Raw genomic sequence first — 16,905 nt, forward strand, 5'->3', positions numbered from 1 at the left:
GTACCCAGACTATTGTGTATTTGGCCTTTCTTCAGCTCATGCTGAACCTTCAGTCTTCTGTCTGCTTCTCCCATGAAGACCAAGCAGGTCAACCCAGAAACAGGGGACCTAACATGAAATCCGTCTCAACTAAATAATTTCTCTGAGGTGGGGTTATCACCTTCTGCACTAGGCACTGTGGACTTTTTTTAAGTGTCTATGGAGAGAAATGGAGGCTTCTAAGGCATGAATAACGAGCAATTGTAGAAGCGTATCTTAGTATGGGAATTGTGCTGTAGAAGTGCCTGTTTCTTGCCTGTCTAAAAACGGGCCTTGGTGACTAGCTTGGATATGGATGACTAGTAATATCAGGGGGTTGAATCTCTTCCTGTGGTTTCCATGTTTTTCCTTCATTGCTTGTTCTTCTCACCGCTCTCCATAAGTGGAGTTTAAGCAGGCCAGTTTCTCATGCTGAGAAGTTCGGAGAAGCTTGATTTCCTGAGCAAAATCATCCTTTTGTGTTTTTTTGCTAGCTCTCATTGGGAAAATAAACAAAACACCCAGCCCCAAACAAGACCATCTAAGTCAGCAGGATGTGTCACCCTGAGAGTTTGTGCTGGAGAATTGCAACAGTGTGGAGACGTTCTTCATATGCAACACTGTGCATGCGTGTGCGTATAACTCTTTCCTTTACAGCTTTGTAGTTCTGACTGTGTTTTTGGCATGTTGATATGTTTGTGGCGTAGAATCTGACACCAGGGATAAATCTTTCTCTTTAAGGGGCTTGCTGCTTATCTAGGAAACAATGCCAGTGTTAAATAAAATGTTGCAGGTGTTCTTAGAGTTTGAAGAATAAGCATTCTGCCTGTGGTATGTAATAGCCTTATGATTCAGAGTTGTGCTGAGCAAGAGAAGCCTAAGCTAAGGTTTTGGCCTGTGATGAAATAAAGTTGTATATCACTTGGGCTGCCAAGGTCTTTCCTCTCACAGATCGTGTGTTCTTGGTAAAACACAGGACTGTGTTGGTGGATGCAATATGTCTGGTGCTACAGTCCTTGAGTATGGAGCATGGTGATGCTGTCTGCATAAACATTTGCTATTTATTTTGTTGATGTACAGCCTTTTTTTTAATGGTAGGTCTAACTAGGCTCCTGAGCATAGGCAGGTTTTCCCCAGTGCTCAGTACCTATTCTCAAAGACTACACCTGTACTGCCGAGCTGGGTTGAACTCAAAACCAGGTGCGAAAGCAGAGCTGCTCTTGAATCCTGCTAATATGACCAGGCTGATACTTTCTAGGGCTGATACTTTAGGTGCTTCATCAGGCCTGAGACCCCATTAAAAATTATATTTATTTGACATGTAATGCTGGCCCCTTCACCTTTCTGAATCCCATCTGCCCTGTGGCAGTGTTGCATGCCAGTCTGTGGGCAAGCAGGAATTCTAGGGTCATGCCTACCAAAAACCGCTGTTGTCTGTTGCAAGGGTAGATGAGATTCATAAGCATCATTCAAATGGGCTCAGTAGGGAATTTGAAAATTGTATATTTGTTCTCAAAAGCATCTCAGCTTTCAGGAGGCTCCTGGAACCTGTCCGCTCAAATAGGTGTTGGGGTTGCTGGGATCAGCCTAGTGCTGTGACTATGTTTACTGAGATACCTCTCTGGTAGATGCAGGATTCTGAGTTTACTTTCATGTTAAAAAATTAATTTTATCACCCTTGCCTTGAGCCAGGACTTTGTCCTTCTGTTTCGGGTCCTGCTTCTGAATTGCTCCTTAGCCAAGTTCTCTGCGTGCCACTCTTTAGCTGTGTCAAGGCACAAGACCAGCCCATACAAACATAAAGACCCGTAACAGTCTTAATTTTTCATTTATCAGAGCAGGTCAAATAACATAAGGAGGTTGCAGAAAGGGCATACCCTCACAGTATACCCTCGTGGTGCACTGAAGGCCATCCCTCTTGAACCAATGCATTGGAGTGCTCTGGGAGGTGGAAATGCCAGAGATTACTTGTCACTGAAGAGCCAGAGCAGAGGTTTAAAAAGGGAAAATCTTGCCAGCAAACAAACCTCATTTCTTTCCATCGCTTACTATTCACCCTTAGGACAAAATAATCTCTATTGAAATCTGCTGTACTTGCCACTAAATTTGTTGTCTCTTCTAAAACATCTCTTCTCCTGTGAAGGAAGATGACCAGAAAGTATGTATATATATATATATATTCAATATTAATGCATACTAGAAAACTCTTTATTGTATATTTTATTTAGTAATTCAACATTAACCTTTACTTTCGCAGCTGTAAATAATACTGTAAAAGTGAACTGGGCCAGAGAGACCTTTCAGGAATTTGTCCTGTCATACAGCTTTAAGACTTAATCATCTGGTTAAAATTCAAAGTGGATGCCTAGAATAAGTAGGTGAATAAATAAAAGTTATTGAACTGGATAATATCCTCCTTATCTCTTTATCTGAAATCACCTAAAGGCTGCAAGTTCAATTTAATGCTCCTACCATCAGTTAGTCTGAGCTTTAATAGAAAGAAGGGGGAAAAACAGTACTCAGTAGCAGGTCTCTAGTTTTTAACTTCATAGAGAGAAGGATGCTCCCCTAATCAGACACTGTGGTAGAGATGAGTAGTTAGAGATTGTGCTTCCTGCCACTGAGCTATCTGTAGCTACTGCTGTTACGCAGCTGCGAAAGAAAAGGAAATGCTGGGGGCAAAAGATAAAAGAATCTAAGGAAATGGATGTATTTTGCTAATCCTTTCCTCTTATGGTAAGAATGGTTAATCTGTTGCAGAATACAATAAGGATGCTAGTCCCACTTGCACTTGCTTGTGAACAGGAGTTAACTGAGGCTAAGCTGCCTGGAGCCTATGATTTGTACAGCACCGTGGCTCAATCTTCAAGTTGTACCTGCAGTCAGGAAACGGAAAGGATAGCCAAGTTGTTTGATGCAACTCAGAGGTCCTTGTATGTGTAAAACCATGTCAAATGACTCAAGGAATATTGCTGGCAGACACTATGCTAACGTCAAGGCAGAGTTGTAGCACTGTAGAGTTCTGACACTTGGAATGTGGATTTTCAATTATTGTTTCTAAAAATCTGGATGCTTCTTCAGAAGGAAGGATGTGATGCTGTTTGGAGAAACATTTGCTGTTAACATCAAGGCTGTACATCAAGAAGGTAGTCTTCATAAGCCTATCCTCGAATTTGGAGAAGAAATTTTCTTTTCCTGGCTCCTTTAGTTAAAATGATAAGCAATACTTTATTTTTTTTCTGCGGAGAATTCCTTTTGGAGCAGAGGATTCTCTACTGTATTTTTTTAGACTATCACTGTGATTGGTTGACCAGAAAAGCAGAGGAAGCCCACATAACTTGGGCTTTTAGTGCAGTATCTTACCTTATCTAGTGACAGTGCCAAAAAAAATACTGCCAAATCAGAATATTCAGATCATGTCTGATCTCCTGAAGAACATGGGGCAGAAAATCTTTCCTAGTATTTCTTACCACAAGCCCAGTGATTTTGATTGGAGTGAAGCCTACATAATTGGAGCCCATTCTGATGTGAAGATTGGAGGATGCCTGCTTCCATCTCTTTTCCCCTGATGTGCTTTATTCACTGGCAGCTTGAGCTGTCATTTGCAGAAACTGGACTTCCCATTGGCATAAATGCAAAGGACTGATTCTTTTGTCTTTACACATACCAGTTGTATTAGATATTTGGTGGGGTCTGAATTTCAGTTTTCGAGTTCCCTTTTGCTAGCTATACAGTGGTTTGGTTGTGTAGTTGAGCACATAGTAAGAATTAATCAGCTGCCTCAGGCTTTGGACATTACTCAAACAGCCCTTTCCAATCACTTTTGTAAATTGTTCCATGGTCCAGCTCTGATGTGGCTGCTGGATCTCTGGTCAAAGATACTGCTCATTTCAGAAAGTTGAATATTCAGTGCTAGCACATATAGTTTATCTTCCCAGTCACATTTAGCAATCCATCAAAGCTGTGCCATAGTACACACCACTAGGTTGTGAACCCTTCTAAGCTGAAAATGGACCTGCCTCCAATTTGTAAATCTAGTTAGTCCAAATCAAATGCAGAACCTTTACTCAAATGATATCGTTTTCCCATTAAGGATCTAAATTTGGATATTACAAACATTTAAGTTTCTCAGCTCTGTTATCTACCTCCTTAGCCTGCAATCAACTCTTATTTTATTAAGCCGGAATTTAGTTTAGATGAAATGTATTTGAAATCCTGTTCAAAACACTGCCTGCTCTTTATTTCTCTGTGATCTACTTGTAAAGCAGAGTAGTTATTTCTAAAAGTGTTTTTTTTCTGAAGAACCAAACTTGCTCAAAGTTGGAGAAAAGGAGCTTACATATGCTTTGATGATGAGTGAGTGGATTGTGGGTAACAAACTAATTAGTTGGAGAATGATGTTTGTGGTATTAAGCAGAGTATGTATGAAGCAAACCTATGTCTGAAACTGTGTGGAGTTGCATGGAAATTTGGTTACATTAGAGCTGTGCCATTTGTTAGCCAGAAAGACTCAAAACGATCGTTAGATTGAAAATTTGGCTTTCAAGAAGAGCCACTTCACTATCTTTAATGTTTAACTAATGAGTAGATTGATTTCTAACTTATCTCAAAATTTATACCTTGTTCTGAAAGTAGAAGTTGTAAACTAGGAGCAAGTTCTTTTCTTTCTTACACAGAAGAGAGATGTAATCCACACCATAAAAATAAATCGCAGCATGACCCTGGGTATAGAGTCACTACCTACCACATCATAGTCATAATAACTAATCTGATTTGTCTGTCATTCTATGTAATGTTAGGAATTTACATGTCATCAATCACCTGCTTCCTGTTAGACTGAAAAAGGCAGAGCGACTGCCAGCTTTGTCACATGGCAGCCAAAGTGAATGTGCTGACGTCTGAAATCAGAAAGCACAAAAATGTTTGAGAAGGTTTTGGAAGAGCCAACCTGGTTTTGAGTCTCAGGAGCTCAGTCTAGGTTAAATGTGAGCGGAGTAGATTGCCTTATTAGCCTTCCCTGGCAACAAGGCTGATCGATAACTGTGCAGGATAATCCATCCCTGTTCTTTAATCTGAGCTGATTTTAATACTTTATTTAGTGGTAGTCCTTCCTCTTCTTCCTCAAAGTTTATACTTCCTCTCTCTCTCTGTCTTTCAGCTGTACAGCTCCATGGACTTTGGAAGAAAATGGCAGCTCATGCACGAGCGGATCACTCCAAATAGGTTTTACTGGTGAGTTATGGCCTCAGGCTTTGCTTGCTTTGGGCAGGTCATGGAGGGGAGAAGGGCATCTAACTTGAACGGATTGGTTGTTTTACCTGAACATTAAGTATACCTTTGGTTTTGGTCATCATCAATGTTATGTAATCAGTCCATAGTACATATCTTGCAGTGCTGTAGTTTCCAAGTTTGTACCTCTTTCTTACCTGATAACAGTGGTGTCTTGTACAGATGAGTACAAGTCTTCTGATAACTGCAAAACTCCTGCTGCTTTGTTATATACCTACTTACAGTAACACAGAGAAACTGCCCAGTGCTTCAGTGACAAAGCTATGATCATTAGACCTCCTATTTTTCAGCCCTCCTGAGAGCTACTTTAGCCTACAACACGGTCTTTGTGCAGAGCCAGCCACTTTGACCAGTCTACTTATGCAACCTTTGGGAGAAAGGATGATTCAGACCCTTCTTTGAATCACTCTCTGAGGAGCCAGTTTCTTTCTACTGACTGGTGAGAGCCCAGGATCTGCAAACAGTTTGCTAAAAATCTGCTTTGTGACTATCTTCCTTTCCATTTCCCAAGCATCAGCCTCCAAAATTGGGAGTGTGTCTTAAAAGCAGATGATTAAACAAATTCAGTTCCTATCTCCAGGCTTGTCCATTTTAGATGCAGCTTTTCCAAACTTCTCTCCACCATGTGAAGGCCCAAGAATTGGCTTTAGAGAGAAAGAGAAAACTCGGCAATATTCTTCTGTAGTTGAATCTAGGATTTGGGGCTTGAATCAGATTCTTAACGTGTACTTACTACATGCCAGATGATGGTGTGTGTGTGTGAATGTGTAGAAGTGCTGATTTACAGAATATTTGAATAGTTAAAAAAGAAAGTGCCTGGTCCTCAAGGCCAAAAAAGATTGTAATATTAAGGAACCAGAGGCTCTTGTTTTGAATGGTTAAAAATAAAAAGGACTTGAATGACTTAAGAATTGAATCCCAACTGCAAAGCATGATGTATATATCTTAGAGTCAAATTCTCATAGAAATTCTTGCGTATCATTAAAAGTACATGGAATCCAGGCCCAAAATATCTGTAGATTGGATTTGCAATATTTCCATGCCTTGCAGTGGAGATAGATACCTTGTGGGATTTTCAAATTGCCTAGGTCGTTCTACAAACCTCTCTAAACAGCTTTAGACTCCCACATTTAAAACATGGCTTTTTGGTACCAAGTCTGGAGATTTCCCTTAGTGTGCCTGTGGATTTTGAACAGTGTAAGAAGGTTTTTGAACATCTAGGAAAGGAAGTTGTAAGGCTTCTAAGTCACACAGACCTGCAAAACATATCAAATATCTAGAACCTTGTCTGACCGTGTTACTGTTTTACATTTCCATAGTGAAGGAAAGGTGGTTATGTTCTCCTGGTTCTGGTGGCAGGTGGTTGATTGACCTAACTGTTCATGATAGGTGCCCATGACAAAGGTGAGTGTATATCCTATCCAGGTGTATCCTTCTGTGGAGTAGAATAGCTGCTTCTATGGGATAATTGTACCCTACCCTTCAAATAGCACAGCTGAGCTTAGGGGAGGGGCTTTCTTGAAGGATAAAGTGCAAGGGCTGAGCTGACTTGGGAACAGTGGAATCTCTTTCTAAAGGAGAGGCTGTATTGTTGTGGTTTATTTTCTACTTTCATATAATAATAGTTAATGGAAATTGCCTGTTTGTCCATTTGACACCCAAACCTGTATGTTTTCCACAATCTACCCTGTTTTTCATAGTCTTTTGGCTGCGTAGTTTGAATGCTGGTTTCAACACTGCATTACCTAAAGCCTCTGTTTCAAGTGTCTCTTTCTCTTAGAAAACATGGAAGTCTTCTATAGTTAAAACTCATATGGCATAGACCTAGAAATCTTTATTCCACTCAGAAACAGTAGAATCCCATTGACAATAAACTTTCCAAGAGAGTGAATTAGGTTTTTCCCAGAGCGAGAGAGATTTGAACCAACTTGTACTGCAGGGGTTAGAGGTGTTGAAATTTTGGAACATAACTACTCCTCTTAGCTATCCGATTTCTTTATTTTTTCCTTTCTTTCTTTTTAAAGAAAAAACTGCGATGGCTTACAAGCTCTGGCTTGTAAGATGTGTACAGAAAAAGAAATGCAAGGAGAACACTTTAGCCTCGGGAATTTGGTGATTTCTTTTTGTTAGGCTATGAAAGAGGGAGAAAGTGGATATAGCTCTAAGTTTCAGAGGGACATGAGCCACTACTCTGTGGAGTTCATCAGCCTATCAAATACTACATTATCAAACCTCTTAATTAAAACTTCCAGGAAAGGTGAAATAATAATGATAGGGAGATGCCAAAATCAGGGGTAAGCTGCTCATTTGTGCTGCTCTGCATTGTTTATTAGTAGAGGCTCAGGTAAGCATCATTCATCAAATGGGACAGTCTTCATCTGATTTGAATGCAGCTGACTTTATCTGGGGCGGCCTTTGTCGAATGTTTTTGCTTTCAAAGCATGACTTTCATCTCTCAGGCTGCCGTGAATGGGCTTCCCCTGGTTCATGGGATCAGTCAGCCTGACAGGGAGAGGTCTTATTTTTCTCTCTGAGACCTTTCTAAATAATTATACCTTCCCCAAGAGAGCTCAGATATAGAGACTTTAAGGCCAGGAGAAAATTATGATTGCATCAGAACTCGTGAGGTTGGGATATGAATTTTCACTCAGCAGAGTAAGCAAGACCTCTCTGTTAGTCATGGACACACAAGTCACTCTGCACTTTGCTGTAGCTCTGGCAGACAGCATCTGTGATGGCTCCCCACTGGTCAAAAACAAAGTCCTGAACTCCAATCCTGATCTGTGGCTTTGTATCCTGTCTCTTGCCTTCAACTTCTTTCCTTAGTCCCAGATGTTGGTGCTAATCACTGGCTTATAGTTTTGTGTTCTCATCCCATATGTATGTCACCTGTCCTGCAGTTCATGGGACATCTCTCATCAGTTCCTGTGGCCAGCTCAAAGTCTACGCATGAGTTGAGATTCTCCTCTGGGCCACTCATAGTTATAAAAACTAGGATTTGAGATCTCTACTTCTGTAGTAGTGATTCATTTGTTAGCTACACCCACTGATGGCAGTGGCAGAGCTTGAACAGAATGTGTTACTTGATGTGAGTACAGGCATTCAAATTTGGCTCCCACGTGCCTTGGCCTCAGAGATTTTAATAGCTTAGGATCCTGGAAGGCTGGAAATAGGAGCTTACGCTAGTGTGATACAGAAATTCCCGGATCACTCATCTCACTGAAATTGCTCAAGATAACTAGAAGCAGCATGGGTGCAAAGTTTGTTAAAGACCTACTCAGTGTTCTTTTATTTTAAAACACATTTCCGCAGCTCCCTCTGGGCCCTGTTCATTTTCTCTCACTGTAACTTAGATACCTGTGCTGTCATGTGGGGGGATATAAAAAAATACAGTCCATATTTTGTACTGTAGAAATGTTGGGGAAGTTTCATCATCTGTAAAACACATGGTGTGTCCTGTGCTGACTAAATACTGGAACTCAAAGGACTTGAATTGTCCTTAAGTTGCTTTACTGCCTCTGCCTTCTCCTGTGGTGGGACAACAGGATTAAGCAGGTGGGCAGGACAGTGTGGTTAATGGAGCATTCGCTAAGCCTTGTTCAGCACTTTGCTGGGTGACAGCTTTTCCATGTTATCTTGGGTGACTCAAGCTGACTTTGCCTTGTTATCCCCTAAGTAAGAGTGGGATAGGAGACCATTTCTTTTCCTTGTTGGGTATAGTGGGTGAAGTACTCAAATATGGTGATATTGGGTGCTACGGCAGTGGATTAAGAGCACTGAAGGGCACTAGAGAGTTAAAAGATACTTTAGTGGCATATGAAGTCCTTTTATAATTTTATGGCTTAATTCTTTAAAATGTGGAGTTCTACAAGGTGACCGATGTTTTCTGGCTAATCAGCTAAGTGGCTGCAAACATCATCCCGTGTCCATCTGCCTTTGGAGGCCCTGCCTATGTTTGCTGAGCAGACACAGGCTTTGCCATTCTGTGCAGAGGACAGAGTTATATTCCTTGGGACACCCATTCCTTCTTAGGGTCCCTCGAGGCTGCTGTTTGCTGGAGGATTCATTCATGTTTCCTGCCTCCCATCGTCACTGGGGAATATGAAGCAGTGGACATGGGACCATTTTCCATTTTTTTTGACTGGTACATGTAGACATTTACTCTTCTCTCTCTCATTTATTTTTTATAAACATGCTCTCTGGAACTTTGGGTGATTCTGTCAAAGCCTGGGAGCAGGAAAGTGGGGAAAACCTATTTATGTGGAAAAGAAGGAGAAATCTGCACAGCATTTCTAATGGCTATGGGGATATTTGGAGCACTGAAGTCAGTGCTCAGGGTGAGCCTACTCAGCAGAAGACACTGAAATGCACACTAGTGATGAAAACTGGGCAGAAAATGCCAACAGGGCAGGAGGGGAGAGACAGCAGGAGGAGGAAAATAGGACATGCACTAGCCTGGCTTCAAGGAGCAGTGTTTGTATCCGCAAATAGGAAAAATGTGGAGTAACAAGCAGTTCTCGAATACAGTGCTGATTCCCTCGTTTGAATCTCCCTAGAATTTTATTTTTATTCTTTCTTTGATAACCAACCAGATTTCTGGTTGTTTTGGTATCCATGAATGCCAGCCACAATCGTTTTGAACTCCAGGGATTAAAAATTGGGAGAAGGGAGCAGGCTATGCTTTCACTTGGAGAAGGGAAGAGGCTATGCATCCACTTAGACTGTGCTTTGGAGTTATGGTTTTCTGTCACAGTTGTTTGAGTCATGCGGCAGGAAATTTTGTCTCTTGAGGGCAAGGTTTTCTGTCCTTTTTGTCATGATTTTGGATAGGAACAGTGATAAAATTCTGCCAGTGTATTTCTATTTATTTGCAGCTTGAATTTCATGAAGGCTATAGCAGAGGCTGGTTTGGATATCTGAGAGTAACACAGCAGAAGTTAAGGGATTTACCTCAGTGTTTCAAAAGGTTATGATCTGGGTTTGGATCTGCAGTTGGGCAGAGGTTTGTGTCTGTTTTTATTTCCTCATCTCTTTGACAGCACTGATATTTCCTAATCCCAATGCCAATTTGGGTCCACACAGGCTGTTTCAGCAGCCATTCCAAAAGTGGCCTTTTGATACAGCTAAGGTTGCCTTTACTTGACTAGCTTGCCAGCGATGAAATGGTTAGTCAAATATGTGCCTGTCTCTCCTGTAAATCCCACTAATCATTAACTGCCAGATGGTGTCATTGCATAGTGCTGGGGAAACAGCGCTGATTTTTTACAGCCAAGTTTAGTGTTAAGAAAACATAGTCTTGTAAATGTCAAATTGACTATTAAGTAATCCTGCATTAGAGTTTTTCAGAATTAAAACCATACCGTACATGGAGCTGTGGATAAAAGGAATAATTCCAGGTTGGCAGCCATGGATAACACCGCTAATAGCATCACTGAGGCATATACCCAGTGGCTATTCACATAGACCACACATGAAGAACTGAACAGAGACCTATTACTGGAGGCTCCTGTGAGCTAATGACTCATTTGCTTGTATTAAGGGACTTGCTTGACATGCCCTGTGGGAGAGAACACCTGGAAAAGGTTTTTGTCCCAGAGGGTAACGCTAACTTAAATCTGGAATATGTTACTCAAGCCACCAGGACCATGAACTGTACTAGGCTTAGGACAAAGTTTTCAAACTCTAGCCTCAAGCTCTGTAATAAGAGTTCAAGAGAGATGAGACCTTCTTAAAAGGTCTTGGCATATATTGAAAGATTTCCTTGCAAGGTCAAATTTAGTTAAAGATCACAACACCATGGTGGTGATAAGACCAATTTTATTTTCCTTTTCACTCAAGAGATGGGCAAGTAGGCAAACTGTGAGCCTAGGGACTTTATTTTCATTTTGTGTGCCTACAACTAATGCAGTTGGCACTATAGATGTTTAATGTTCCAAACATTAGGTGGTAGCTGACTAGCTTGTGATTACACAGTAGCTCAGTGGCAGAGATAGAAATGGAATCTGGATATAGAGTTGGATACTTTTACTGGTTGAAATAGTGTTTGTTTTTGTTGGAAAAAGTTTCAAGTCAATAAAGATATTTTAGAATTCATGCCAGCATTATAAAAATATTTATCTCAAAAAATTAACCAAAGGAACATCCTGAAATGGTTGATTTTTTTGGATGTTTTTTGAAGTGATTTTAGAATTTGAATAAAATCTCATTTTGCAGTATATGAGCTTTTAAAATTAACGTAGGGAAAGAGTGCAGTCTGAAACAAAGTGTCTGGATAAAGCCAACATAGAGGGATCCTGAGTCCTGTTCCCATCTTCATCTTTTGTGATACAGAGCAGATATTGGTCCCTAATATCCAAGTCAGATGTTCATTATGCTTATAATGTACTCCATAATTGTGATCAGTAGCTTACAAGAGTGAGCAACAAAGTTTGAGAAATCTTTGTAAGTTTTATATTTTGCTTTTGTCCATGAGTGTATTTTTTCCTAAACTTAATCTTATCTTGTTTTTCAACTATAGATAGCTAAGTGTTCTTTCAGGGATGTTGTGATAGATTTCATGGATATCTAAGAGTATAAAATTCTAAATGACCCTAAGAAAAGGAAAGTCCTTCACTTTCTGTCTCTGGGAAACCCTGCAGACCCCACCTCTTCTGTTTGTGCCTATGGTTAGTGTAATGTTCAGACTACCATTCCCATTTTTGAGCACAGTCCATGTTATTTTTAAACTAATTTATAAGAGATTAACACAAATAGTTGGATCTGGGAAAGCATCTTTATAGAAGGTGGCAAAGACCCCTAGTACACTACTGGAGGAGTATTACAGAATATTTTCTAGTTTACCTGGCACTAAAAGCAAAGATATTTGGGTTTCTGGTGTATATTTACACTTTATACTGACTAATGGCTTCATTTTGCAAAGGAAATTTGGTACAGCTAGTCTCTTTACTATGATTTTAAGCTCTAAATAGTAGCTGATGCATTGGAAGAACTCCCAAAGGATGTTCATTGCTTGACTTTGCCATTGTGTGATGCTCCTCTCCTTACTGTCTGCTTTCCCGGGAAAACAAGGGTTTGACTTTTTTACAGAGTCCTGTGGGTGCCATGCTATCAGACTCCCTGGGCTCAAAGCTCTTTTATCAAGAATAAAAGAAAAGCATACTGGCTACAAGGATTGTGTGGGATCATGAAGGGAAAGAATTCAAAATACTTTAAATTCTCCTTTAAACCCCATTAACTACATAATAAATGAAGCACAGGAAAAGAGTCACATGATAGCAAACTCACAATTCCTATACCACCTCTGAAATTCTGTCTGCTGTCACAGCCAGGGTGAGTTCTTTCAATGGGTGGTGTATACGCTCTGGGAGGGAAGTTTTGGAATAAGTCGCCTTGAAGGAACTTTTCTTTCTAACCTCTTTTTTCTTGAGAAACACAGCATATCTTGCAGAAGGAGGGATTACCCCTTCTCCACTAATGTAACTGTGGATGTCCTTACATAAATAAATACTATCTGGCTTTTAGAATTTGTGATTTGTTATGATTTTAGTACCATTTGTGATGTTAGCCATATTTATGACTTTAATGTACTGTGGCTGGCAGTGATTTTTTATTTTTTTTTTTTTAAGACTGGAAAAGTAAGGGCTGAAATATTTCTGTTCATTGGTTTTAAACTTTTGCTTACCACTAAATGTCACATGTACTGCAGTTAGGCCTTTCAGCCTTCAAAAAGCCTTTTGCTTTGGTCTCTCGTTTATCAGGTTTCTTTATGTCCCAAGGGCCAGTCTCTTATTTCCCCTATTGCTAGTCTGGGATCACTTTGTAATCCCCTTCACTCTCTTGTGACTAAGTGTCTGAGACTGGAGCAAACCAGATAAACCGCTAGTAAGAAAGATCTAAGGAGGAATTTGTTGAATATTTCTCCCAGTTAAGATTGATCCCTGGACTGGATCTCAATGCCACGTCTGTCTGGACAGTGCATGGTGGAAGGATCTGTTTCCTTCTCATGCAACGGGGGTAAGATGTCTGAACTTCATCGCTGTGTTTCACAGGCCAGTGCTGGAAGCTTAAATGCTGTATTGCAGACTCGCGCAGCCTGCCTGGGCTGACTTCATTCTGTCTCTTCCTGATGCACATGAACTCAAACACAATTTAATTTCAGCTTGTCAGTAACAGTCTCAGAGTAATTCTTTGTGATACTTTGTAGGAAGCAGTGATGAAAGCCAGCCCTCTAATTAATATATTGAATAATGCATCTCCCTGAGGCATATGGGGATCTCCCATACTGTCATAGCTTGGCAAAGCTAATCAAAAGCTAGACTGCTGGGCTGACGGTAGTATCGTATTTTGTGCTCTCTGCCTAGCAAGGAATATTGTCCCACTTTTTTTTTTGTGTGGCATTTGGCTTAGGTTTTGGCCTTTGTTCTATATCACACTTATCTCTGTTTCTGGGCAAAATGGTGAATTTTCATTGTGGGAGAGAACGCCTCTTGCTTTAAGATGACTTGCAGAGAAAGAAACTTTGGGAGTTGTTTTAAAAATCACCACTGTTCTGAGAGGTTGAGGAATAACCTTTTCACATACTCTTATTGTGGACATAATTTCCCAGCCATTTCATTCAGTGGCAAAATACCTGCTGACATCAGGGAGCTGAGCACTTTCCTGGGCCCAGCCTCCCTGCTGCCCCAGACCTCATCCCAGATGGCCCACTTGGATTTCCAGAGATGGACCTTTGTGTGGGTTCTTATAGAAGCTGGGGCTGGAAGCATTCTTGCGTTGGAGAAAGTTGCAATCTAATGGAGAATTTGTTCTCAGTAAGTACATCAATACTGTCAGGGACCATTTGTGCTTGAAACTAGATTTTCAGTCATACCTCAAAGCTCTGCAGGTAGATTTTTCTCAAGAAGAATCAGGAAGGACCTAGATAAATCCCAGTTCATTGCCCTGAACTGACTTCAGTCTCTGAACCTTTGGAAGTTTGCCTACCATTAAGTTGAATAAAACCAGTTGTTTTATTTAACGGAAGGAGCTGTGCAGAAAGAACACTCTTATGGCAAAACAGACAAGATGTTTCTGCATTCATTTAAACATGAGCCATTTGTGTTGCTCAATAACATCCATTAAAGATAAGGAGATCCCTCTTTATGCCTTCTGCCTGCTGGAAATTAACAAACTCTCTTAAAACGACGATTCATCAGCAGTTATATGAGGCAGAATTCATTCTTGGCAAGCGAAGAAATTGAAACTCCCATCCTTTCATTCCCTGGCATTCCCCTGAGCCTCCTCTGTAGAATGAGATGAGGTTAATTCTGCTATTGTTAAGCATAGTGAGCACAAAGCTACATCATAACGTAAGAGTGGGAAGGAGTATCTTATTAGCTGCACTACAGGTTCTTTTAAATAATGTTGATTCAGTAATTTGTCTCTTGCTGGTCATACACAGAACAAGGATGAGAAGCCAGTGAGTGAGGCTGGTTTACTTGCGTATTTGGAGTGAGCTAATTGGAATACGAGATATCGCTGGTTATCATGGCTCTGTAATTATCTCACAGACAATTGTCCTCCATTGGGCAGAAGGCAATGAAAATGGGATGTAGACACATTTCAATTTTTAGTGAAATATGAGAAGTTCTGCAGCCGAGTTTACGGAGAGAAACATATTGACCCGTGACTGCCAGCAAGGACTGAGGAAATAATAATACCCGTAGACTTTAGAGCTGATTGCTGTAAATCTAGGTTTTCTTCCGTAAGAGAAAATCCTGCTTTTTATTGGAAAAAATAAAGAAAAAAAAAACAGAAACAATGCCAGTTTTTTGGCCAAAGGGTGCAGAAAGATTCTTAGGTTTTGCTCACAATATTTTTGGTTTTCAGGTTTTCATCGAAAATCTTTGAGGGAAGGAGACATGTTCCATTATAATATTGATTTTAGGGGCAATCTGTAATAGTGACTCCTAAAGCCATTTCTTTAGGATCTGCTGTAGTTCCGCTAGAATTCTTTTTTTTTCCTTTCTACAAATCATTAGATTTGAACAGTGCGTTGACACTTTAGAATTTGCCTCGAGGCTGGAAAACAGCAGAGTATTACTTTTCATTTGGCCTTGTACATTTCTTTCCTTTTATTGCTCATCTATAACAACAGATTAAGAACCCAACAAAGATAAACTCTTGATTTACCTGAAGCTTGACCATACATCTTTACTTCCTGACATGTGAGTAGCACAAACTTGCATTGCAGCATTATGCCTTGAGCTTTCTTACTTGGAAAGGGTAATACTTTGGGGATGAGGATGCTTTGGGAGTCTGCCGTTGTGAAGAGCTTGGTCTGTGTCTAGTGCTCAGCCCCTTGGGCAGCCTTGTCTCCTTATTGTTGGTGTTGGTGCATCCATCTAACTTGAAGCAAAGGAACCCACAAAAGCTCTGTGGTTTCTCTGGTCTCTCCTGCTACAGTGTCACTCTTCCTTGATGGAGGGACCTGCAAGTAGCTGTGGCCATTTTATTAACCTCTTTTACCTTCTGTCTGTGAGGATGCTTCTGTTTTGAATGCAAACCTGTCTTGTCACGAGACACATGGTGATCTGCAGACCTCCTGTCACCATTGCTTTTACCCATCATAGCCACATAGACTTGCTGTTTCTACAGAGCCTGTCTTTGCATATCTGTCTGCTGCCAGAATCCTTTTTGTTTCCTGCTTCTTTGTCTTTTCCTTTTGTGGATACTGGGACAAATGAGCGTCTCGCTCTCAGCGGCTAATTGAGTGCGATTTTTTTGAGCAAGGAGACGTGTTGATGCATTTATGCTTGCTGGTCCAGAACAGAGTAGTTTATTCTCCTCTGTCTTTCTTTTCCTTTCCCTTCTTTCCTCTCTCTCTCTTCCTTTCCTGACTGATGGTTAAAAGCCAAAGAACGAAATAAGCCATTTGTTCTCTTCAGGTTGGCATCTGAAATGAAGAGAAACAACTGCCACAAAAGGTTTGTGAGAGAAATGTAGTTTTTCACATTGCCCTTCTCCAAAATGCATAAAGTGAACCACAAATTTATTTCCAGAATGTTAGATGTTATCCCAGGATGATTCTTCACAATATTCTGCAACAGGGAATGCAGAGACTCATCCTTCCTTAATTAATAGAATGCACAACGCCCATAGGTATATGGGGCTCATCGGCATATCCTGTACATTTTGTCTGTGCCAAGTTTCATACTGGCATCTCCTCTTTGGACAATTTAAGTTTTTTATTCATCTACTGCTGCATTCATTTATTAAATGATGCTCTCACTCTGAAGCTTTTCAGAGGCACTATATTCTGCCTAGGACTCTGTTAATTGCTTAATCACTGAGCCTTAGCGTCTCAGGCATGTTATAATTTCAGTCAGAAAATGTTCATACAAATGAGGGCAATTAAACACACAGTGAACTGAGAATCCTTATTTTGGTGTAAAACATTACTTGAACAGGTCACGTTTAAGTTACTTTTGCTACAAGACAAACTCAAAGGAATGTCATGAGTTTTCTAAACATTCCCTTCCAGGGAGGGAAACAGTAACTCCAGTGAAGTCTTTGGCTGCAGGAGTGATGGGCTGAGCTGATGCTGTCTTTGAGGATGTA

The 16,905-nt window shown here is 40.5% G+C and overlaps 1 protein-coding gene across 1 annotated transcript in view; it reads left to right on the forward strand.

Moving 5' to 3' along the window:
• The window catches only part of SORCS3 (sortilin related VPS10 domain containing receptor 3), a 316,197-nt gene that overhangs the window by 199,701 nt on the left and 99,591 nt on the right, over positions 1-16,905 (forward strand). Inside the window, exon 5 of the mRNA XM_068397886.1 lies at positions 5,177-5,250. Within this exon, the coding sequence (XP_068253987.1) occupies positions 5,177-5,250 (74 nt within the window). The remainder of the gene's footprint in view (positions 1-5,176; positions 5,251-16,905) is intronic.

Source organism: Nyctibius grandis, chromosome 4 (assembly GCF_013368605.1).
Source record: "Nyctibius grandis isolate bNycGra1 chromosome 4, bNycGra1.pri, whole genome shotgun sequence".
NCBI classification, from domain to species: Eukaryota; Metazoa; Chordata; class Aves; order Nyctibiiformes; family Nyctibiidae; genus Nyctibius; species Nyctibius grandis.